At 42.0% G+C, this 24,066-nt stretch overlaps 1 protein-coding gene across 1 annotated transcript; it reads left to right on the top strand.

The window, feature by feature from the left end:
- The first annotated feature begins 1,201 nt into the window (after window positions 1-1,201).
- On the top strand, window positions 1,202-22,656 carry MCOLN2 (mucolipin TRP cation channel 2). The gene is made up of 14 exons (XM_040073259.2): window positions 1,202-1,313; window positions 4,600-4,759; window positions 6,811-6,984; window positions 10,593-10,737; window positions 11,270-11,357; window positions 11,510-11,606; window positions 12,068-12,167; window positions 13,750-13,865; window positions 14,961-15,110; window positions 16,465-16,566; window positions 16,687-16,809; window positions 19,229-19,435; window positions 20,578-20,693; window positions 21,945-22,656. Exons 1-14 carry the CDS (start codon window positions 1,264-1,266, stop codon window positions 21,979-21,981), a joined length of 1,665 nt encoding a protein of 554 aa, XP_039929193.1. The 5' UTR covers window positions 1,202-1,263; the 3' UTR covers window positions 21,982-22,656.
- The last annotated feature ends 1,410 nt before the right edge of the window (window positions 22,657-24,066 follow it).

Here is a 24,066-nt window from a genome sequence, read left to right as displayed (position 1 = left end):
TGATTCTCACTGAGCCCTGGAAAGTCACCTGAAAATACCAATAGTTAGTATTTCCTCGTGAAAATAAGTTGCAGAGTGCTATATTGGGCAACAGCTGTTTTCATGACAAGGCTTATTTCAATACCAATATTTTGCATATACAGTTAGGGAGAACTTCTTGTTTTCAGCAGAGCCCAGATCTTTTAACATAATGAAGTTACACTGAGAGGAAGAAGTGGTGGGATTACTTATTTCTAATCCATTATGGATTGAAGCATATTCTCAAGGGACGGTAAACAGTGTGTGTGCAAAAGAGTAAGAAAACAAATTCAGATGTGCTCACACCTATCCAGCATTAGAATGTGTAAAGGCATAATTTATCAACCAGATGGAGGAACAGGAATGGAGACAAGAGGTAGGACAACACACTGACACTGCTGTAAAAAACAAAACCTGTGTCTGCACATGTGAGGAGCATCTTCCTGTCTCAAGCAGTAGCTAATACCAGAGGAAGCCTTAAGAAAACTTTCAAGCATGAGCTGACACAATGTTCTCACAGCTAATATTGAGAAACTGTATATGGATGTTTGTCTGGGCTTTTGTTCCTTCTTCTCCCTTACACAGTGTGACCACAACCCAATACAGCATCATCTGAGAGCATTATGTAAGAACCCTGCGCTGCCCATGCTCACTGTGTAGGCAGGTAGGGAGCTCAGTTGCTGCAATGACGCCTCTTATGAGTCTACATTCTATTCTGAATGCCCTAGTTTGGAGTAACCACATTAAAACCACATCCTCTGAGGAACTAAATTCCTCTTGACCTGCAAGACAACCACCTCTGTAGTAGCCAGTCTCACCTGCACTATTCCCTGCATGTTACCTCCGTGTCTACAACTACTAGCTGGCAGTAAGGTAACTATTATCACAGAATCAGAGATGATGCTGAGTTGGAGGGGACCCACAAGGATGATCCAGTCCAACTCTCAGCCCTACACAGGACCTCCCCAAGCGCCACACCAGCCCCGCGTGGGACATCCCCAAGAGTCGCACCGTGTGCCTGTGAGCACCGAGCCTTCCTCGTGTGGCCAGAGCCCCTGTTCGGGGCAGGGGCAGGGGGAGCCGGACCGCGGCCGGGCCGGGCCGGGCCGGGCGGGGCCCGTGGGCGGCGGGCGCCCTCCTCCGCCGGGCCCATAAAGGCGGCGCGGCCGGCGGGGCAGGGTGCGGGGTCGGGGCCGCTCCGCCGGAGTCCTGCCCCGTCCGGGCAGCCGCCGAACCCCGCGGCCCATGGAGATCCCCCTCAAGTCCTTCCCCGGCGGGCGGGCCGCCGCCAGCGGGTGAGGGAAGCGGGCCCTCGGGTCAGCCCGGCGGGCAGCGGGCTCAGGGCGCTCCTGCGCGGGTCCCGGGGAGGGCGGAGGAGCCGCTCGGGAGGGCGGGCGGGCGCAGGCGGGCAGCGGGCGCGGGCGTCGCGGCGCTCTCGTGTCTCGGGCCGCTGCACAAGGTAGGTCCTGCCCTCCGCCGGGAGCCCGGCGGGCAGCGGAGCGCTCCGTGAGTGCCCCGGCCGCGGCCGCTGCTCCCGCGGCAGCCGGGCGGTGCCGGCGGTGGGAGCCCCGCACCGGAGGAATTTCCCTCCGCTTCGGAGAAGAGCGAGGCAATGCCATCCTCTGGCAGAGCGTTGAGCTCAGTTGAGATCGGGAAGGTGAAGCTGGGGTTGCCCAGGCTGGTATGTAGAACTCTAAGCAATGGTGGGGGTTTTTCCGCTTTTTTTTTCTCCTTCTTGCCCCTTTAGCACCCCATCGTTCCCGTTAATACCTCTTCAAGATACAGCGCTCAAGCAGGTTAATGTTGCTAATACGGAGCTCTGACGGACACTGTTAGTTGTCGCTACAGTAGTGAGTTACTCGCTAAAGAAAGTGATTGTGCTCACTTACTAAGCGCATTTTACCGCTTGATTCAATGGTGCTTTTTCTGCTGGGTGAAGAGCTAACAGGTGTATTTCTTAAGCGGGTAGCTGTAAATTGCAGTCCTGACTGTTGAATCCTCTTTCTTGAGTGGAATGTTGAGCTCAAAAATGCCTTGCTACAAAACAGCCGAAAACCAGACTGTCCTATCAGCTACAGCGATAATGCAGTAATAATTACAGTAATGCAGCTGCTAGAATTGAGTTAGTAAGAGTTATAATATACGAGACACATGACACCTGAATGTGCCCCTAAGCACGCGTTATACAATTGGTCTTCATTCACAGAAAATCTGGTGGTGTCAGACTTCTCAAAACACACTGTGGAAACCTCTTGAGTGGTGCTAATTACACTAGTGTGTCAGAATTTAATTGCATCATTGCTCTGTCTTGAGCTGGGTACTTTGTTTCAATTAGGCTTAGATTTTTAGGCTAATGACCATGTGGGGGAACTAGATGATTCGTTTTAAATATGGTAAGTCACCGGTAATCTCTTGGAGCTTTTAAACTTCTTCAATGCTTTGGCTGAAGGTTCTAATTCTGGTGATTTAGTGTGGTCTATCTGGATGTAATTTTTAATCGGTCCTAGAAATGAATGACTTGAAACAGTTGATGTATTCCACCTGTTCCCTGTTGAAGGAATGAATTTTTTCTTAAATACTATACCAGAGAATGCCTGTTTTTTTGTTGGGTTTTTTTCTTTTTTTTTTTGGAAGACAAAGTCCAACAGTGATACTGGTTTGAATCTTGGATCTCTCCCTCTTAAGCCAAAAAAAAATGTGTTGCTTTGGTAAATTTCCTGCTCATAATTTCTACAGTTAATTAATAAAGGCAGCTAAAGACATCAATGAAGATAATCCGTAGCCACAAATGAGAGTTGTGTAAAAGTGAAAGTGCTGTTATTAGTCAGCACCAAGTTTTTGGAACAACTGTAAGGTCTTAATAAGCGTCTTTGGAGTAAACCATTATATTTTTATGCTAATGTATTTGAATGTCAAAATCATAATGTTTATAATAAAAGTTTTCTGTTTGATTTTGTTTGCTCTGTGGGGGTTTTGGCCCTTTTTTTTTTTTCTTGTTTGTTTTTTTGGCTTTTTGTTTTTGAGGTTTTGTCACTTCTGCTATGCTTTTACTGGAATCTTAGGGGAGGATTTTGCTGAAGTCTTGGAGTGGTTCTTATGTCATACCTTCACGCTTTAAAATTTGACCAGATCTAGCTTAGCACTGTTCTGTTTCCTTCTTTCTTTTCCACCTCCTCCTATCACTGTCACTCTGGGTTAGCTCTTGTTCACTGTGTACCCACACAAAAGCTGGTACAGGAGCAGTGATGTCTTTGGGTGTCAATGCAGGATTGAAGTATGTATGTACCTGTTTCCTTAATTAATGCTCCCAGCAGCGATTATCACATGCTCTTCTGTCAGGTCTGTTTACATCTTTCAAAGTTTTTGTATCTTAAATGTTACTGAAGCTAGTCCAGTATGGTTTTATCGTAAGTCTAAATAGGGATGGTGCCCACAGTTTCTTTTTCTTGGGAACATCTCATGTTTTTCCTGCTTCAAAAACCAAAATCATCCTGCCTCTCATCATCTTCATGAAAGATTGATTTAAGGCTGTGTAGGAAAGATAACTCTTGAGCTTTTAACATTAAAATAGGTTTTTTGTTGTTTTCACTTCCTCTTCTGAGGACATACCACAGTGTCTGTGGTACCACAGCTTTACTGTGTTCCTTTAACTGAAATTTCCTGTGGGACAGCTGGTTCTAGCAAATCAGATGTGCTTTGTGAGCTATGGTTTGAGCTTAAATATCTGTGCACTTCAGACAGGTGAGGACACAAAAAGTAAAAATGAAAAGGTATCTGAAAATTTGGAAATTATGCTTTTGGTTTTGAGCCTCAGACAAAATGTTATCTTTTACAAAATTCATAACATTGGAAATAACATTCTGAATGGTAAATGGGACTGATAATCAGCTGGTGTCAGATATGATCCTCTTAAAATGTAAAGAGAGAAAAAAATACAAGTTTTATTCTGATTTTTGTGTGAAGAAGGAAAGTTCTGAAAATTTATGACACTGGAAAACAGGGTTAAAATGATTAGGAGATGGAGAAAGTTTTTTCAATGTCCCTTTCATTTGAGAAGGAGAAACTCAAGGTGATTTAAAACACTTAAAACAACAGTCCTCTATACTTGGTCCTCTGAGTTTTACATGTCCAGGTATTTCAATAAATAAATGCCTATGTATTTAGCCCTTGAAGCTGCATGTTCACAACAGAAGTGTGTGTAAAGCCTGCTCTGGTTTAACCTTTAAGACCCCTTTTTCTTCTGCTGGAATGTGGGTTATTCAGACTAATATGTAACAGTGGTCCCTCTTCATTTCAAATGGATTTTTAAGAGAGTAATAGCACGTCTACATTTCTTTCTATTAGAGAACCTCTTATTTAATGCCTGCTAATTATTTCTCTAAATGCTGTTGTTTAATGGTCAGATGTGTTTGAATGGTTTTTAATGATGTGATCACAGGTAAATATTTTTGCATTTCCATAAAATAACCCAAAAACTGTTTTGGACCTTTTATGTCATGTGGTGATGAGGTGATACTGCAATGAGGAAATGGTCTGTTAAAGCATTCTGTTGGTTTCTAATTAATATGTTATTTGTGGCAGAAATATGATGACTCAGTCAGATTTAGATCTAAAAGAGAAGGCTTTGAAAGAGGATTTGAAGTTTTACTTCATGAACCCGTGTGAAAAATACAGAGCAAGACGTCAGATACCATGGAAATTGGCTTTGCAGATTTTGAAGATACTTATGGTTACGACACAGGTAATCCTCTGGTTTTACTCTTAGAGTACCAATGATGTGCAAGAGAAGCTCCCTGTGCTGCTGGGCCTTTGCCATCCCTGGGTATTTGTTACTGCCTTGAACTTCCCACTTCAGTCCGTAAAGGAAAAATACTATGAGAGGTGTTTCAAGGGGGACAAATAACATAAACTGCAACTCCTCCTGGAGATGTCTGGGGCAGTGTTTGACCAGGTATTTTGCCATTTTTGACATAATACTTTAAAGCAAATTACTCTTCCCACTAAATTCAGCACTGTCTTCAGGCTTGTTCTCACAGTATTGCTTTTTGTTACATTCTTAGATTACAGTTTCACTGGACTATTTCAAAAATGACATTTCCTGATATCTAATCTGAAAATTTAAGTCTCCATGTTCAGTATGGTTTATGATGATGATGGGATGGCTGGGCTGCAGGAATTGGTTATGCCTCTTGCTTTTGTCATCAAATAATGCATTTGAAAAGTCGTGTACTGTTTGAGATGCTACGAGGACGCAAAGAAGAAGGTGATAGTAAACTGTACTGGTATCACAGAGCACTTGGTTATTTTGCAGTCTGCTAATAGTGACTGCATGTGGAGGGAAGCAAAATGGGACACACATATAGGTAGAAATTACTTTTTCTGAACCTTGGAAGTGCAAGACTGTCATCTGACAATTTGCAAGAACAGCTAAATATCCATGCTGAGTTGTGGGATCCCTGGTTTGTATTTGAGTTGCCAGCTATGAATGAAATGAAGCACAACCCCAGCTCATGTGTACTGTGGTTTATTGACTGTGGCAGGCTCTGGGCTCTGGCCTCGCCTGGTGCCGTGCTGTGCCCCAATCCTGGCGAGCCTCTCTCTGCAGGCACGAGTGGGATGCAGTGGTTGGCCTGTCTAGGCAGAGCTAATTCAAATAAGTGAAAAACACTAGTGCTGGCACAACTGTGACCTGTAGAGCTGGAGCTGATGGAAACAGGGATTGCATTCATTGTGTGGGGGAGGGAGGTGGTGGGCAACGTGAGCACAGTGCGAGCTGAAAGGAAGGGGTGCCCTGGCTTTCTTTACTGGCAGCTGCACCTCACGTGTGAGTTCCTGTTCCTTCAAAGACAGGACAGTAAGCTTTGCATGGAAATGATGATACAAAATACAACTTCACGTGTCTGAAAAGGTTCAGTACTGCCATCTGTCCTAACCTACTGACGCTGATTTTTGGGGGTGATTTTTCTGTCTGCTGCCCCAGTCTCCCACTATCCATTGTGAGCAGAAGGGGTGCTCTGCTGCTTGATTTTCAAAGGCCACAAGGTTTTCTGTCCTGCTGCTTGAGACTTTTCTTGTCAGCCCTTGGTTTTGCTCAGATGTCAGGCTCATAGCTGGGCCTTCCAGTATGTTCAGTATGGCTCCCAGTGTGCTTCATAGGCACAGTAGCTGGGATATCCTCCTGCTGCTGTGCCTATGAAGAAGCTCTTGCTGAAAAACCAAGCAGTTTCTAGGCTCTGTTTGTTTTCAGTGGTGGTGGGAACAGGAACATCCATATGGCAGGGGAACACAAGTCTTCAGTAGTGACTCTGCTGTTTGCTGTTCCTTCTCGTTATAGCCTCCTTAAGCAGCACCTGGGTCAGGGAGGTGATGCTTTTTTATTGCTGTAGGGCCCCACATAGGAGTAGGAAAGGTGCAGGAATTTGTCCATAGCAAAGCAGACTATTTCAGGGGTAGCAGGTGGTGCTGTTATGTTAGCTCGTGTGCCGTTTTCATCCTCCACAAAGGTTTTTGCAAATCCCTGTTGGAGTTGTTGGTCCATGATATGTAAAAGGCACAAGTGATGATGATTCAGCTGCTGCACTTGGATTTCTGTTTCACTTAACCTGCATGTGATAACCTTGGCTTTGGCAATCTCATGCCATTAGTTAACAAGTTCTCAGGTCCTGCCACCCCAGAGTCACAGCAACAGGCACCTGTCTAGTTTGTACTTATTGTAATTTAAAGCTCTTTTCAAAATGCTGCTGCTTGACCACTGTTCAAATTTCAAATCCATTTCTTTTTTTCTCTTGTCAGCTTGTTTTTTTTGGTTTGAGTAACCAGCTGGTGGTCTCCTTCAAAGAGGAAAACATTGTTGCTTTTAAACACCTATTCCTGAAAGGCTATTCTGGAACTGATGAAGATGATTACAGCTGCAGTATATATACACAACAGGATGCTTATGATAGCATTTTTTATGTTATAAATCAGGTAGGTGTGAGTGTGTGTTTGTAACTGTGTTAAAGCTGAAGCTACAGCTATGAACTTCTGCTAAGTTTCTGTTTTTCTCTTTCCATTATTGGATTTCAGTTTGGTATTTCACTAAATCAGTGTAAATCAGTGTCCTAAAGTTTGTGTTGTAGCTGAATTTTTGTCTCTTGGAGGTGAATCCAAACCAGAATTTTACTCAAGTAGTTCTTAATACTGCAGTCCAGAAAGTTTGTAAGTTGGTCATCTTGCATGAACTGAAACCTTGATTTAGGTCTGACTTTGAAGACCTGTGAGTCTGAATATACCTATGCATGCTTAAAAAAAATTTGTCCCTGACAGTTCTTCTGAATTACAGCTTTGTAATGAGGGCTGGAGGCCTCAAAATGGGGAATATGGTACCTGGGACTGTAGAGGCATTCACCCATGTTGGGAATGATATTTTAAAGAACAGTCTCTTTACAAATTTCAGAGAAAAGTAAATAAATCTAGGATGAAATGTCTGTAAATGTTTTTGTATTTAATACTAATACATTTGGAAGTCACAAGATGACACACTCTGGATTATGAAATGTCCCTTGCATTGGAAATGATGATAAACCCAGAAATGATTAACGCTGGATGAATAAAAAGTGGCTTTAAAGCACCTTTCATTTTCACTGGCCTTGGCACGTGAGCTCTGGCACCTGGACTAAAGCAGTGTTGCCACTGCAGCTGTGCCCAGCAGCATCTGGGAGCTGCAGGGCTGTGGAGGGCCAAGCCTCATTCTCAACCATCCACTCGTGGGGGCTTGCTGCTCTCCTGTCCTCCTGTAAGCTACAGCAGAGCCACCAGCAGATCAAATGTGCTGGACGAGACCTAAGAATATCATTCCTGGCATTTTAAATGAATGGTGTAGTAGTTTTCTCAATCTTCCTTTGAATGCTCCATATTGCCACTGTTTCTGCAATAAACTTTGCTGGCTTCTTTTTTTTTTTTTTTTTTTTTTTCCCCTTCTTTGCTTGCTTTGTTTCACTTTCCTTCTTTTGTAGGCATTAAGGCTGAGATGAATTCCAGAAACAAGACAATAGAGAAGTAATAGCTTTATATTCTCAAGAATGAGCCAGGCATCAGAAAAAATTCTCTTCCTAAAATGCCTGTGTGGTATGAAGGTAGTCATATCCTTCAAGGAGATTTAAATTGTGAAATCTGGGTTCTTTAGTGTCCTGTGGCATTTCTGAGAATTTTATGTCGCGTGTAAGAATTCAATAAGCATGCTTTCAGGTGAACGTTATGACTACTGTTGCCTTTCTTTTGTCTGTGTTTAGAGGGTGCCTTTCAGGAAGAGACAGTCTAGATGACTCCCAAGAAAAAAGTTTTTTCTTGGTGGTGGTTTTGGGTTTTTTGGGTTTTTTTTGGGGGGGAGGTTGGGGGTTTTTTGTGGTTTTTTTTTTTTTTTTTTTTTTGAGATGGGTAGCTAGAAGACGTGGGATTTGGTGTTTATTTTGTGTGTTTGAAATGCATGGTTGGGTGGGTGAAGCGGGAAGGATATGACATTACAGAAAATAGTAATTGTGTACAGCAAAGCTGGAGCTGTAAAAATCAAATTTTAGCCTTTGTGTAATATACCTCTGGGGATATTTTAATACTTTGGAAAAAAGCCCCAAACAGACCGGCAACATAAAAGTCCAAACCTAAGTTTACACTTGGAAGAGTACACAGGTTTCCCTTGCTGCTCTACTGGGTTTAAGCTGAAGTTTCCATTACAAAGCTGCTGTGTGAAGTTGTTACTCCTGTGCTTTGCCCTGTGGCAGAGACTCTATGACCAGGACATTCTGCTGCCTGTTCTGAGGCTGTTTGGACATTTATGATCAGGAATTCTGCTTTTACTGTTTCGTAGCGTTGTTTAAAAGTGGTCTGTGGGTAGCCCAGCACCTCGTGCTGTGCTGTCAGCAGGGCAGAGCCTGAGAGCACACGTGGCTGGGGCAACAGCTGCATGCAGTGGTCTGGGCATGTCCTCGGTGGGATGAGAGCTGTGACTAACTACTGTTTCCACTCACTTGACCTCCTTAGTCAGATGTGGCTTCCTGAGCTTGTTCTGAGTTCAGAGACTGACAGGGTGAGGAGGCAAGGCTTTGCTCCTGGGCTGTCTAAACTGTACTGAAGTGGTGCTGCAAGGCAGAACTTCGCACAGACGTGTGGTAGTTTCTGTTGCAGTTCCAGTTCTGGACATGGAGTGTGTGGTTGTTATGACTGATGGGATGTGGTACCTCACAGGATGGGCTTGTGGCACAATGCCCATAGGAAGGGGGGAAATAGGATGACAATGAATGATGCATAACAAAGAAATCTATGATAAGGGGAAAAGGGACTAATCTTTATCAAAACCAGCTGAAAAAAAAATTTAATAGGAAACCTTACTTGATTTCCCATGTTTGCTTACTTCAGGCCTCCAAGAAAGCTAAATGTTTTATTGAGAGCGGACTGCTGCTGTATGCTGCCCTGACCTCTTTTGCTAGGTCAGGTAATAATGAAAACTAATGAATTGCCATGTGTTTATGCCCTCTTCCCCAAAAGGCCATGGGGCTGCCTGGCTTCTCTGGGACAGTGTTAGCTCTTGGGAAACTGAGCTGGCAGGGAGCTGCCTTCATGGTTAGTCATTGATCTCCTGTCCTTCATGGTTAGTCCATTGATCAGCTGTTGAGGAGCCAGGGGCCTCCAGGAGAGCTGTGCTGGGGGCTTGCCTCACTTGTGCAGGAATGGAAGGTGTGACCCCAGGGATCAGAGGGTCCAGTAGACACCAAGGCTGTGTGGAAAGCAAGTCTGGAGGGGACTGGCCTGGAATGTAGCTCTTGGTGTTGCTCAGGGTTGATCCATGTTTGGGCAATGCTTGGTTTGGCACTGCTTTACTTGCTTTCACTTTTAGTCCTTGTTTTCAAGTGTATCTTGCAAGCAAAGGTGACTTATGCTGTATTTTGGAGTAAGTGGAAAAAGAGCCTTCCTCACAGGCATGTTTTCTGCTGCTTCTGTGCTCGTGTAAAGCAGGCAGGTTAGGTTACTTCTGGAAGCTGCTCGAGCTCTGTGTGTGTTCTCTGGTTGCTGGCTATATAGTGAGTGCATGGCTTCCCTCTTCTCTAGTCGCATGGGGAGCTGCTTTGGTTTTGATCTTGGCGTGGATTTGATAAGAACCACGGCTAGGATCACACGTACAACGATCGAGTTTCAAGTGGTGTGAACACTATCACCTTCATGAGGTGAAGATATCCCTGGGGGTGTTTGGTTAGCAGAAATACTGCGCTGAGGTCTCTGCCAGGCATCTAATTAACATCTGTCTGACACATGGGTGATCATCTGCCGGCAGCCCAGAAGGCACAGGGCTCCTGGTCACGGTGTCACCAGGATGCTGATCACTACTAATCACTAGTCTGATCACTACTAAGAGGGCCAGCAGCCCTCTTGTCTGAAAATTGAGTGGCAAGCTTTTATGTAAAAGTAAAAAAACTTTTTTTTTTTTTTTAAAAGTTATTTAAAAACCTGTATTGATACATATAACTTTGAGGTTTCAATTTGTTATCTAATGCAAAAAAGATGGCTTTCTCTAACTTCTACTTCTGTTTTTGTTTTTATACTAGTACAGGAACTTAAAGAACATATCCTTGGGGACACTTGGTTATGAACATGAAGAATCAGGTTTAAAAGTCTGTAAACAACAATACAAGAGAGGCACAATGCTTCCTTCCAATGATACACTGAACATAGATGTTTCTACTGAAACCGGTACAGTACTGTTGTACTTAAAATGTCTTGCTGTGGAGTACCTAAATTCTAGTTCTAAAGCTTAAAACCGATCGCTTTTTGTGTGGCAATCACAGGAACATAACCATGCTTCTTGCCTATTTCTGTCTTGGATTTTAGTACCTGTCTAGAAAAGACAGCTGTGCTTATAAGAGGCTTTCTTCAACCACCTACAAATCTTTGCAGTTGACGGTGAGGTGGTGTTTTGTTGTTCTTTTTCTTAAACACACCTCTTCCCCTCTGTGCAGGTGGGGAATTCTGCTCAAATACAGAATTCCTGGATGCTGGTCAGTCTGTACCTTCCATGGGTGGGTGTCCTTACTGCCCCTCAGAGCTGAGACCTGGCTGCTAGCTGCTCATGAGATAGTACACAAACCTGCTTCTGACCCCACGAGTTTGCTCAAAAGCAACGTTTTGCCTGATTGGGACTTGCTATACACACTGGTCATCTCAGTTCAATACTACTTTCTATGTGAAGTTTTTATGATAACATAGTTTCCTCTTGTCTTTCCAGAATGTATCCTTTTAAAGCCAAAGGAACTAACTGATAAGAAGGCAGAACTGAAGCTGAACTCTTCTTTTTTCAATCTTGAATTTTACAGGTAAAGTGAGTTTTTTTTGGTGTGTGGGTTTTGTTTTTTTTTAAATTATTTCAACTTTTCCTTTCATATTGATAGAGTGGATTCTGATTTGTGCAGTTTGTGTATATTTCTGTGATATTTAAATGTATTTGTACACTTTTTCACATATCCAGGCTTATACAGGTTGAAATCTCCTTCAAGCTGAAAGGCATTGCTCTACAGACAATCCATGCCCGTGAATTGCCTGACTGCTATGCATTTCAAAATACTGTAAGTGAAAATGGGCTGTGGCACTTCCAACGCTGTATATGTAATGAGAGATTAAGCTAGGGCATAGGTGTCATCCTCATATCTAGCCTGCAAGAGAAACACAGTTGGGCGTGTCCTGGCCCTTACCCCTCCCTCCCAAAGGCTGCTGACATGGTGTGGCCATGGGACAGTGTTGCTTTGTAATGTATTTCTGTTGGTACCTTCATAACCTGAGAAAGGGATAAGGCATTGTTCTTCATCTAAAGACTAAGTGTGAAGTCTGGTCTCCTGGAACACTGCTCATTAGGCAATACCTGTCATCTACTCAAATTATGTCTACACCATCTTTTATGGTGACAACTTTCCTAAAGCCTATCTGATCAAAAATATTAATGCATGCCGTGTCCAAAGCACTTAGCAGGATTTATTTTCTGGAATGCAATCTTGCTAGCCCTGTTTCTGATGTAGATCTGTAATTTCAGATAACTTTCAATAATAGAGCCCACAGTGGAAAAATCAAGATCTATTTTGATAGTGACACTGACATTCAGGAATGCAAAGACTGGCACGTATTTAACTCCGGTAGGTATGGTGCATGTGTGTTTGCAGAACAGCAGTTGTGTCTCCCATTGCATTTCCTGGTCTGCAGGAGTCTGTCCAGCAGGACATTCCCCAGCCTGTTCATCCCTCTGCCTGTAAAACAATGCAACTTGCCTAAGGAAATTAATTACCTCTTGCTAATCAAGAGCTAGGAAATATTTCCGTTTGTGAGGCTGCTGTCAGAGGACATGATCATCTCTGCCTACCAGTGTGTGTTAGCAGTGAGCTCAACCTGCAAGGAGGATGAATGTTTTTCTTCCATAGATTTTTGATTGTTGTGCTGCTCTAAAATAACTCAATTTAATCCACTATCATTGGATAAATTTCCAACTGAAGCCTCCTACAGCTTTCAACTTTTCTTCTAACTGATTGAAGCATACTATTTCTGAAAGTTTGTTTTTCATGCTGGTGTGGTGGTTTGGGTTTTTTTGTTTGTTTGTTTGTTTTTTTGGGTTTTTTTGCTACCTCTGGTAGATTAAATGATGTGTATGAACAAAGGCTGGCATCTGTCATGTATTTCTAGTGTTGAGGCTTGGTCTGACAGCTCAAGAATGTGCATTAAAGGCCCCTTAAAGGAATAGTAGCTGTGACAGCACTGTGTTGACTTGCTCTAAAGGACTGTGATGGAACAATATTTTTCAGTATTGTTATAACTTATACTATAAATATAGTATAAGCTATATACAACTTAATGAATATGTCATGTGTCGTGCCTTCTGCCTTGGTAAAGCCAGATTTTTCTCTGATAATGCCATGCTGTATGCTAGTAAAGTGGTAACATTATTAATTAATTGTATAATATAATAATGATAATTTAATTAATTTATTATTCTGAATAACCTCAAAGTGCATTGGTTTGCATCTCTGTCCAGTAATTTCTTGTGGCTGTCTTTCAACAAACTACTCAGGAACAGTAGTTTGTTTTTTGTCTAATTACCAGCTTAGAGAGCATGCATAATTCAGTAATAGAGGTGAGCTGATGGGCTATTGCAACAATTAAAAATGAGTGTTACCCTCTATTTCATATAGTGTAAAATGTATGTTATGGAAAAGATAGGGACATTGATGTGAGGAAGGAAAGGAAGACACCAAATTTGCATTCACATGATGGCTTTTAAACTTGTGGATGAGAAGAAAACAGTACAGAAAGTCCAACAAGTTTCTTGTTGCAGACTAAGGTGGGATTTTTTTTTTCTTTTTTTTAATTTAATGGTGTTGATACAGACCAAGTCTACATTTCTTTTGCCTGATGTAGTTGTAACACTGTGGAAACACAGATGGACAGGTAAAAAGGAGGGCACCTGCATTAACCTACCCATCTCTGGGTTTATTTGAAGAACTTGAACCTATTTTTCATTCTTGTGGCCCAGTCTCCATAACTGTCTTACTGTAATTCTCTGATGAGCTGTGTTGAAGATACGCTTGCAGAAGGAATATAGCTAGTGAACGATCTGCTTCTGGGGTGAGAGTATTTGAGCATGAATTGTTACAAAATGTCACACAACTTGCATTAAATGAGATGTGAAAACACTAACCTTACTTTTATTTCCTTGATTCTTCACAGTTCTCCAGAAAAACACTCAATATGTTCTAGTTTTTGATGGATTTGTCATATTAAGTTGCTTGGCTTCTCTCATCCTCTGCACACGATCCATCGTTCTTGCCTGGAGACTACAAAAGGTAAGCACAGGGCTCGTGACATTAATGCTTATTTGGTCTCTGCCTTCTTTGCTGCTGGTCTTGTGAAGGGTCACCATTTGAAACATGGAGTAATAAAGTGAGTAAATCTGTTGCAAGATGTCCCTCCTACTGCTATTTCTAGGAAGGATGTGTAGCTATCTAGGTGGACAACTGCTAACTGTGAATAGATTTTATTTCTGTTTGTGTAGTGCTGTAATTTGAAGTATTTTCTTGTATCTCTCAATGGGCAAAAGAAGGAGACTGTTTTTCCTTCCCCGGGATTTTAGATAAAAAGACATCTGAGTCTTTGTGCTGCAAAGAGGCAATGTGTCCTGTACCTCCAAACCACGAATCTTTCTTCCCTGGCTTCAGAGTAGAATTCTCATAGAGGTCTAGTCATAAAGTAATGCTTTAATAAACATCCCTCAAAGCCAGCTCTAACTGGAGAAAATATAAAGCATAGCACGTGGTTTAACTGCCTGTTTTTTTTGTGGACATGTAGCTCATGAGAGTTAGAATAAGAGTCCAGGGTAGGTAGATTATGAAAACATAAATACTTGTTTCTCTAGCTCAATATATCCTTCTTGTAGCTTGGAAACAAGACCAAGAGTCAAGAGGATATGATTCAAGAGAAGCATTGTCAAACTGCTCTCAGGAATAGGCACTTTACTCTTATTCCTAAGCAAAAAGAGCAAGTGAAAGCAGATGGGCAGTGCTGGGCATAAAGGTGATATTGTTTGCTGTATTGGAAATGAAAGCTCTTGCCCTGTAGTTGTATTTGAGTTCTTTTTCATTTCTTTAGCTGGGTAGCCTTGCTCTGTTAGAGGTGGATAGAACCTGTGGTAAAGGGGATAACAGACCATGGTCAGGTTAGTGGGAATGGGTTATGAAATCAGGTCTTCTGTGGAAAGTTCATTTTCACTGGCCTAAATCCATCTTAAATTTTTTCTTATTTATTTCTATTGCTATTGAGAATTAGCTTTAAACCACTATTCCAGTAAATCCTTTTGGAAAAGGGGTCGCCTGGAACTTGAACACTGCAATGTTTTTCATCCAAGGAAACCTGTAACTAACCATCTAAATGCTTGTCAATAGAGATTTGTGAATTTCTTCTTGGAGAAATACAAGCGCTGTGTCTGTTATGCTGATCGCCTGGAGTTCCTAAATGGGTGGTATGTCCTGGTAATTATAAGTGATATGATGACAATCGTTGGGTCAATCCTAAAAATGGAAATAAAAGCCAAGGTAAGGATTTCATAGTTCAGCTAAAATACTAATCTTGCTACAACCATGTGTAGTGTGCTTTAACTTGGGGACAGGTGGAATTGAGGAGTAATAGTCAATAGTCATCTGTTTGCTTATTTTGGTTAATTTCCTAGTGCTAGTTTATCTAATAACTACTTTCAGTAACTCTTCCCCAAAAATCTTCCAGTAAGACTACGTAAGCTATTTAAACATTTTATTTCCACAGTGCTAAAACCCCTAATCCCACAGGTATGGGACCTGTGGGTAGACAGTTCCTAACAGAAGGACCCAACAATTTGAGTTGTTAGTTCTGTAAGCAGCAGTAGCACGTACAGTGCTGGGAAATCACAGGTCATCCCCTTGAATGAAACAGGGCTCCTGATGCCTTGTAGGACTGCAAACACGGCTGTCCCAGCTCGCTCTCCTGGCAAGCATAGGCACACACAGTGTCACCTGCTTGTCCTTGACCTCCCTGCCTGGGCTTGCTGAAATCAATGTGCTTTGTCCAGCTGGCAGCTCTTCAGGAGGCTTTTGGGCTTGTTTTTGTGGGGATTTTTTTCCTAGGTTTTTTTTTTTTTTTTTTTTAATCTTCAATAGATGTGTGTCAACAATTCATGGGTTCACAAAACTTTATATTCTGGGAAAAACAGAGTAGATAGTGTGCTGCTCCTGTTCCATGTGTACTGAGGCTCAAAGGGCAGATCCCAGAGTGGCCTTCAGAGGAAGTGCTTGGGAATCACTGGCTGTAGGGTGAGGTGGGGGGCGAGGGTAGGAAAACTGGAGCTAGATGGCTCTCTTGCATTTACTGCAACCAGTATGAGCCTTTGAAAGTAAAGTGCAAGTAGACTTGGTTGTAGTAAAAACAATGCTCAGGTTCTGAACTGCTGGCAGAGAACCTATTCAGCGATGTAAATGCATGCAAGCATGGAAAGGGATGTAGTCCCAAGGGTCGCTTTTCATGTAAATGATGCCTCATGGTTTTTTTAAATAGTGAATGAGAGCTTCTTTGACCAACAGCTAATAGTAACCTTTAAAAAACAGTAATTTTGAGTTATTCGATCTAGTTTTGATGCTGTGTTGTAACCAAACTAGGGGCTTTTTTTTCTTCCAGACTTTCCACTGTATGCAAAATTTCAAGAATATCAGCATAGGTGTAATTCCATTTGCAGCGCTGTTGTGTTTGAATGATCCCAGTAAATAGCTGCAGTTCACATTGATCTGATTTTTGTGATGTAGCAACACGCTTTCAGTAGTAGACTGCCCTGCTTTGTTTGAGCTGCTGGAACTTGAATAGCTGTCAAGCTGACATATCTACTGCTTTGTAACTTGACCACCTGCTGTTTGGATCCCTCAGAACCTCACAAGTTACGATGTCTGCAGCATTTTACTTGGAACATCAACTTTGTTCGTCTGGGTTGGAGTCATCAGGTACCTGGGATATTTTCAAACCTACAATGTAAGGAAGGAATAAAATGTCTAACAATTAAAACATATATATACCTATAGGTCACTTTTTTTTCCCCCAGATCTAATTTTTTGCTTGTTTCCCCCTTCTTTGCTCCGCTCTGATTTATAGGTGCTCATTTTAACTATGCAGGCATCGTTGCCGAAAGTGCTGAGGTTTTGTTGTTGTGCTGGGATGATCTATCTTGGCTATACCTTCTGTGGCTGGATTGTCCTGGGACCTTATCACGAAAAGGTACCTCGGCAGTATCACTCCTTTTGTGGTGGAACCATGGGAACATCTCTGTGTGGGTGTGTAACTCCTAGCCAAACCAATAGAAATGTGCCTTAAATGAAAAAGTGTTTAAGAGCTGTAATGTGACGATGGGAGTGTTTCTGCTCCTTGTAAGAAAATAACTCCTCTTGCTTTCACGGTGCGCTTGGAGCGGCGGTGATCTCCCGCCCCAGGCTCTTTGCGGCGAGGGGATTCGGTTCTGGTTCGGCCCGGCCTCGAGTGTCGGTCTGTCTCTCCTGCCCTCTTCTGGCAGTCCCGGTCCAGTCGGGTTAAAGAGGCACTAAACCGCTCACTGTAACTTTTTTTTTAATCTCCTTGGCTCTGGCCTTGTTTTTCCAAATCTTTCCCGTGCCATGTAACTTCAGCTCCTAAACTGTGACTCATAAAGGGATGGATGAATGCTTGTCTTTGCTCTGCTTCCTGTGTGGGGGTGTGTTTTGGGTTTGTTTGTTTGTTTTCTTAAGGTTACTATCAAAGTGTGTGCCTGGTATGCCTTGTCCGAAATCTGGGTGCAGGAGTAAGGCTTTGTGTGTTCTAGAGCAGAAGCCAAAACAACCCTAAAGCTTGTTTATTTTTCCTCTTGGCAGATGCTCTATGTGACAGTTCAAAGAGAGGCAGATTCCTGCCATGGCAAATTCTAAATGTCTGTTAATAACTAACAAATGTCTGATTTCTCATTCTTGATCTCTGGGTGCACACAGTGTGTATGTAACAGAGACATGCTGCAGTGCTTGATTCATCTTCCTCTGCCCCCAGAGCTTGCATTGCTGTAACTCACTGCAATTCTCTCCTTTGAGCAATGTGGATATTCAGTCTGCATGTCCCAAGTTGATGACAATATTCTCATCTGTGGGATGCTGGATGCAGTGGCATCCTTTGCTACACTACAGGCTCAATTGTTTATAACATTGTCATGCACAGCATAATTACTGTTGTAACTTCCCTGCAACAAGTACATCATCTGAGGAAAGATAGTCAACAACATGCTTATCTATGAAAATGTTACCTCTTGCCTAAATATCATCTATCAATGTCGAGGAAAGCTGTAGCTGTGGAGGATTCCTGTTCCTGCCACTTCCCCAGGGTCCCACAGGAAGGCAATGTGGCACTGCGCAAAGCAGGCCAAACCAGGTCTGGCTTCCCAGGGCTCTCCAGCCTCCGGAGCCATCTGGTAAGAAGTGGGAAGAGTCTTCCCCAATGTGCAGAAACACTGAAGAGCCCCTTGTGCTCAAAAAAACCCAGAAACACATCCTCTGCTATAGCCAGAGAGAGGGAGTGGGTAGCCTGAGTTTTGTGCTCTGCCAGTCCAGGGTCTTCCAGGTGAGCAGTCCTTAGGTCTCTCTCTGTGTCAGTGCATCAAAACTTGAGTTGCTCAAAAATTACCTGTGCCATGTAAATGTATTGCTGAGTTTCACAATGGCTTTATATAATTCAATTAAAAAAGAAAATAAATTAAATAAGCCGTAGGTATAAACCAGACCTCCTGTTCCTGTGCACCAATATATTCTCCTGACAAGCAGATACCTCTTGACATCTCGTTTTCATTATGGGACCATAATTGTGTTAGTTCATTGATAATGCACAGTATTTTAATGTGGCTATTAATTCATATTGTCCAATAAGTTATAGTTAAGAAATCCAGTTATTTGGAAGGGCAGAGCAAAATGGGAAGTGGGCTTACCTGGTAGATAAAAAGGTTTTAGCCTCAGGACACATTACACTTTGGGGAAACGGAGTTTGGAATTTAAGAGACTGTCCTTGAAATTAAACCATTATTTTAGTTCAGGGTGTGCTCCAGTAGCTTCATAATACAGCTGTGGCTTGTACTTAAAGCTCATAGAGGGCTTTCTGAGTGACAGATTGTTAATTCTGTTTAGACCATTTGAGTTCTGAAGGCTGTGTGATAACACTGGGCCCTTAACACAGCATTGATTTATTACCCATACTCCAGTAATGCTGCAGAGCTGGGCAGCCAGAGAATGTGGATTGTGTTCTCAGCATACTACCACTAATTTACTGTATAGATTCCATGAAATCACTTAAGCTGTGCTCTGGGAAATGGAAAGATACTTTTCTGCAGGTCCAGAATTGCATATAATTCAGTCGCTTTCTGTGGTGGTCAGTTATTGACTGTTCTGCCTGCTGAACATCACAAGTTTAATTTCTTGATAATGAATATTCTTACGTCTGATGTCAACACATTATGCTTAGTCAAGATTTCTACATGGATCTATTACTGACGTGTATTTTGGCCTGAATATACTAGAAAGTGTGGTAGCATTTGATTGCCTGGGTTGGCTTTTTGTCTGCTTTGAGTAACTCAAACTTTGAGTCTTGATTGATCTTCACATTCTACTAATGATTTGTACTCATTTTCTAGTTTGAAGATTTGAACACAGTGGCTGAATGTCTGTTTTCTTTGGTCAATGGTGACGATATGTTTGCAACGTTTGCTCAAATCCAACAGAAGAGTTCACTGGTGTGGATGTTCAGCCGATTATATCTGTACTCCTTCATTAGTCTGTTTATATACATGATCCTCAGCCTTTTTATTGCACTCATTACTGACTCCTATGACACCATAAAGGTAAAGCATTTGTTTTCTGTTACGCTTCTAATCAGTTTTGTATTCATTCTTGTTAATTGCTCAACACTATACTATCTACTATTGGTTCTGATGTGTGATAAGATTATTAAAATCTTTTAGTTTAGTCTGTGGCAACATTGAAAGGGTGGCTGGGTTTGCTGACATCTCAGATGTCCTTTGGCAGGAGTTTGGAAAGGCTCAAGCAGATAACTCTAAAGTAATTTAGGTGTGCAGGCTTCCTTAATGTTCTGCTTGGAAATGTGTGGTTAAAAGGAAACACCTTCTGAGAGATGCACTCCTTCTCGTTCAAGTTACAATTGCACCATCCATTTCCAGTATGGACTGTCTGAAAGTGAACCAAAGTTTTTTGGTAATTACCTTCTGTTCTTGACCTCAAGTGCTCTCTGCCCTTTGTGCTCCTGGAGGCCTCAGTGACCCGTGGGAAGGCAGCGTGGATCACGCCCTTCAGCTCTCATCTCTTCCTTGTCTTGGTGTCAGACACAGGCTGGCAGAATAAGGCTGGTCTGACATGAGCTACAACTTCCAGGCTGAGCAAGAGCTTCACTTTTGAAGCATCTCAAAACATAACTTAATTGTCTGTGCTTCTTAGTTTATTAGATGGTCTGATCTGCAAAATGATGTTTTACTGACTCTTCCCTCTGAGCATTTCACACAGATCAATTGAGAGCTGTTTCAGTATGCTGAACTTGGGATTTTTGTAGCATTTCTTCAGCATGGCAATGTTGAATAGTCACACTGGAACCCTTCATATTCAGAATTAGAGTTCTTAGGCAAAAGGAGCCCAGGGCACTTGCAGTGAGCATAGCAGCTCATTGTGAACAAGGGAGAATCAATACCATTATGGCCTGAGATCACTTGCTTGGCCTTATGGGCAGCAAAAAAACCATAAGAGAATCTGTGAACAATGTGAATTTTCTGTCACTTACATTGTTGGTGGAACAAAGCAAGCTATGTAGTGTTTCTAGGATGGGAATGGGTTTTTTCCTTCCTACAGCAATATTGAATTATTGAATCAAATAATCTGGTTTAACTCTAACACTCTAGCTAGGGGAAATTTTAGAATGTTTCATGCCCAGTAACTTCCTGTGTTACGTAAATGAAATGTTGTTTTTTTCTTTCAGAAATACCAACAAAGTGGTTTTCCAGTAACAGATTTACATGAATTTCTAAAAGACCAGAGCAGTGTTGGCTACAGAAAAGACAGAACTTCTTTTCCATTCATCTGCTGCTGCAGGAGGTCAGTAGGGTGTTTTTAATGGGTGTTTTCCTGAGAAGTACAACAGTTAGCTTCTCACTGCAAAATGCTGCTGCTTCACAAAACAAGGTGCAGTATCTGGCATTCAGCCTGTGTAATATTTGGATGCTGTTGTTCCTCCTGTCCTGTAATTCATGTTAGATCTTTAGTCAGCTGATGATGCAAAAGCAGCAATTCTGAGCTTAAACATGTTTTAACTGTTGTACTCTCTTATGAAAACCACTATGCAAAGGCTGATAAGAGGACTGTGGAGTACAGCATGAAGCTACCAAGGGCTCTGGAGCAAACCAACTCTTTGCTTCAAGTTGTCTGTTTCTAAAAACTTTGCTACTAAGCTTGGAGTGGTAGCAGAAAGTGAGAGGGTGGTGCTTAATCCCCAGACTACGCTGTGTCTGAGGCAAACTGTTTGAATACCATCTGCCAGAACACTGGAAACACACTGGTAAATGCCTTCTTGTAGGAACTGTGGCAGAGGTCCTTTTCAAGGGGATGATGAGAGATGAGCATCTCAACTGGTGCTTGCTGGTCTGAGAGCTTATTCTTTGAATTACGTTTCTGAGGCAGGATAACGCACCTCTGAAGACCTGTTAGGGACAGGAGGGATCTTGTCACTGTCCCTAGGCAGTCCAGGATAATCCATTCATGTGCACAGAATCATGGTGGGCACTGTGCAAGGGAAGCCAGGTTATGGGACAAAGAACAGACCAAAACATGAACGCTTAATCACAACTGGTGTAACAAATCCCCTTTCAGCAGATGGATAGTTGTCTACTTATATACTGATGCTTTTGTTAAATGCAATTTTATACTTTTGGTGTACCCTGGCACAGAGGGACCCCATAGCCAAAAAAGGAATGTGTGAGATGATGATGGGCAGGTATCCCAGTGGTTGCTGGAGGCACATGAAAACCAACTAGTTAACAAGAATTCCAGCCAGGTCCAGCTTTGAGTTTCACCTGCGAGTTACTGTGCAGAATAAGAGATTTGTGTGCTTGAGCATAATAAATATGCACCATAATATGCTGTGCAGTACTGAGGGCACAAGCCTGGTAGTTGGAGTGAAAATCTAGAGCTTTTGCGACTGTAGCAGTTTTTTGGACCATTGTCCAAATGGTGTTAGTTGCATGTGGAAATGGGAGAGCAGAGAACAGAAGGATCAAAACTGAACTCATGGGTAGATGCTTCCTATTGTATTTCTTACTGAATGGAGAACTGTGAATTTTTTCTTTGCAGACAACAGAGTGATGACAACTTGATACTTATTAATTGATGGCTGCATATTGAAATTCACCACTGATATATGCAAAGAAAGCATAGTGGTATGGAGAAGGACAATTCTCCAAATTGCAGTGGAACTTGCCTCATGAACAGATTTGTCTTATTTAATTAAGGTTTTTGGGGAAGAGAGCTATTAATGTGACAGCAGCTGGCTGACCAAGAAGAGAGCTGTGAAGAATTGCCTGCCTCAAGTTCTGTTGTATTAGAGAAGACTGATCCTAGAGCATTGTCTGCAAAGCTCTGTTTGCTAATGACCTTGAGGAGGAAGGAAAATGGCCTTGAATCAACAGTTGTTAAAAAGAAAAAGAATTATGCGAAAATAATTTTTTAAAAATAATCCTGTGTTTAAAAGTATTAAATAAAAAGATGTCAAGAAGGGATGAGTTTTTCACTTGATACATTCAGCCTGTTATTTCTACTGGGCACATTTCATTTATTTGAATTAAATTTATGGGAAACTAAAAAACTGCACAAAAGTGGAAAGTAATTGCCGTTTTCCCTCTTGTATATCATTTTAACACAAACCACTTATAGGTCACAGTCTTTTCTTTATCAGCTTTGCTAAAAAGCAGTTTGTTATCCTTTTATATTTTTTTGCTGTCTTTTCTATTATTTTCACAGTATTGATTTGTACTGTGCCCACATTAAACTTACTGCTTTGGCTATAGTTAAATACTTTTTTTGCATGATTGGAAACTTTCATGGTGTTATCTGAAGGCTGCTGGAATTTTTGTTTTGTTGTAGTAGCATTTATACTGTTGTATTGTCGTAATCCAGAGGACAAATTGAGGCAAAAAACCAGAGCCATGGAATTTTACTTCTATTTCGAGCCCATGTTAATTGAAAGAAAAATATGTAGCAGCTGAACTGAGTCTTGCAGCTGGTTTGTTCAGGTGACTTTCTAGCTGTCTTTGGGATGGTCAGCTATAAAGTCTGCACTTTCCCCTTGACTCCTCATAAACTTTTTTCAATGAGAACAGGGGACCCTGGGGAGCTTAAAAGCACTTCCAGGATAGTAATGAATAAATGTTAATCAGGAACTTCTGAAACTTTCAGGGGTTCTGGTTCCTGGGCAAGGTGTATTATTATATTAGATGCTCCACTTTTGTCTCTCCACTATTTGCTTTTTAAAAGACCCACTCTTTAGTTGATGATGTCAGTGTGTTGGCCAGGACTTGGTCTTGCTGTGTGGTCTTAACTAATGGTGTTCTCTGCAGGTTCTGGCTTGGTAAGGTTTCAAATACAAAGACAGTTCAAAATGCTGCCCTGGTATGAGTGAGATGAGGGGCAGCTTTTTCATTTGTTTGTTTATTTTAACCTCCTACCTAGTGTTTACCTTTGTTACAGACTTTTTTTGTTGTTGAAAATGAATGCCCTTTTGCCTTGCTTAGGCTGCAACTAGGTGCCTAGAACAGATTTTTTGGTGTTAGGATTCTAATGCATCCAGGCTCTGCACATTTTAATGCTCCTGTGGCTGAAATGTGTTTGGGACAGTGAAATTTTTTTCCACCCCAGTCTGTACAATGTGTTGCTGTGGCCTAATCTCGCTACAGCTTGTGGCTATAATTGAAATTGCTACCAATAACCAAGACGCTGTGCTCTTAGCAAAGATTTTCTGTGATCGTCTTTTAGTTAGGTCTGTGATCTAGAACTGAGCATTGCTGTCTTCCACTGTTTATAGAAGAGTCGACTTTTCTCCTGGTGTTTATCTGCAGAACTCGTTTGGGGCAATGTTAGTCTTTTGGTGTATGCTCTGGGGCCCTGGATAACCAAAACCTCTTCTGTAGACTGCAGAAGGATCAGCATTAACGGATTGCCAAGGTCCCCCCTGTCCCTTACAATGTGCAGTCTACTTGGATATGTACCAGATGCTGGTGTTTTCTGAATTTGGTGCTATTTTAATGGTTAGTTTTCTGGAGTGCCTCTTTCTAAATCAAATACTTCCATCACGTCTGAGCATGAATTGTGTTTTCCTTACTGCTCTGCCCTCTCCCAGTACTTACAGAAATCTTGGGTTGGAGACTGGAACCTAGCAAAATCAGATAAAAAAGCATGTGTGTGGATAATTAGTCAAATG

Source organism: Hirundo rustica, chromosome 9 (genome assembly GCF_015227805.2).
Source record: "Hirundo rustica isolate bHirRus1 chromosome 9, bHirRus1.pri.v3, whole genome shotgun sequence".
Lineage (NCBI taxonomy): Eukaryota > Metazoa > Chordata > Aves > Passeriformes > Hirundinidae > Hirundo > Hirundo rustica.
The sequence above is the reverse complement of the archived record's forward strand: the minus strand, read 5'-3'. Positions and strand labels throughout refer to the sequence as shown.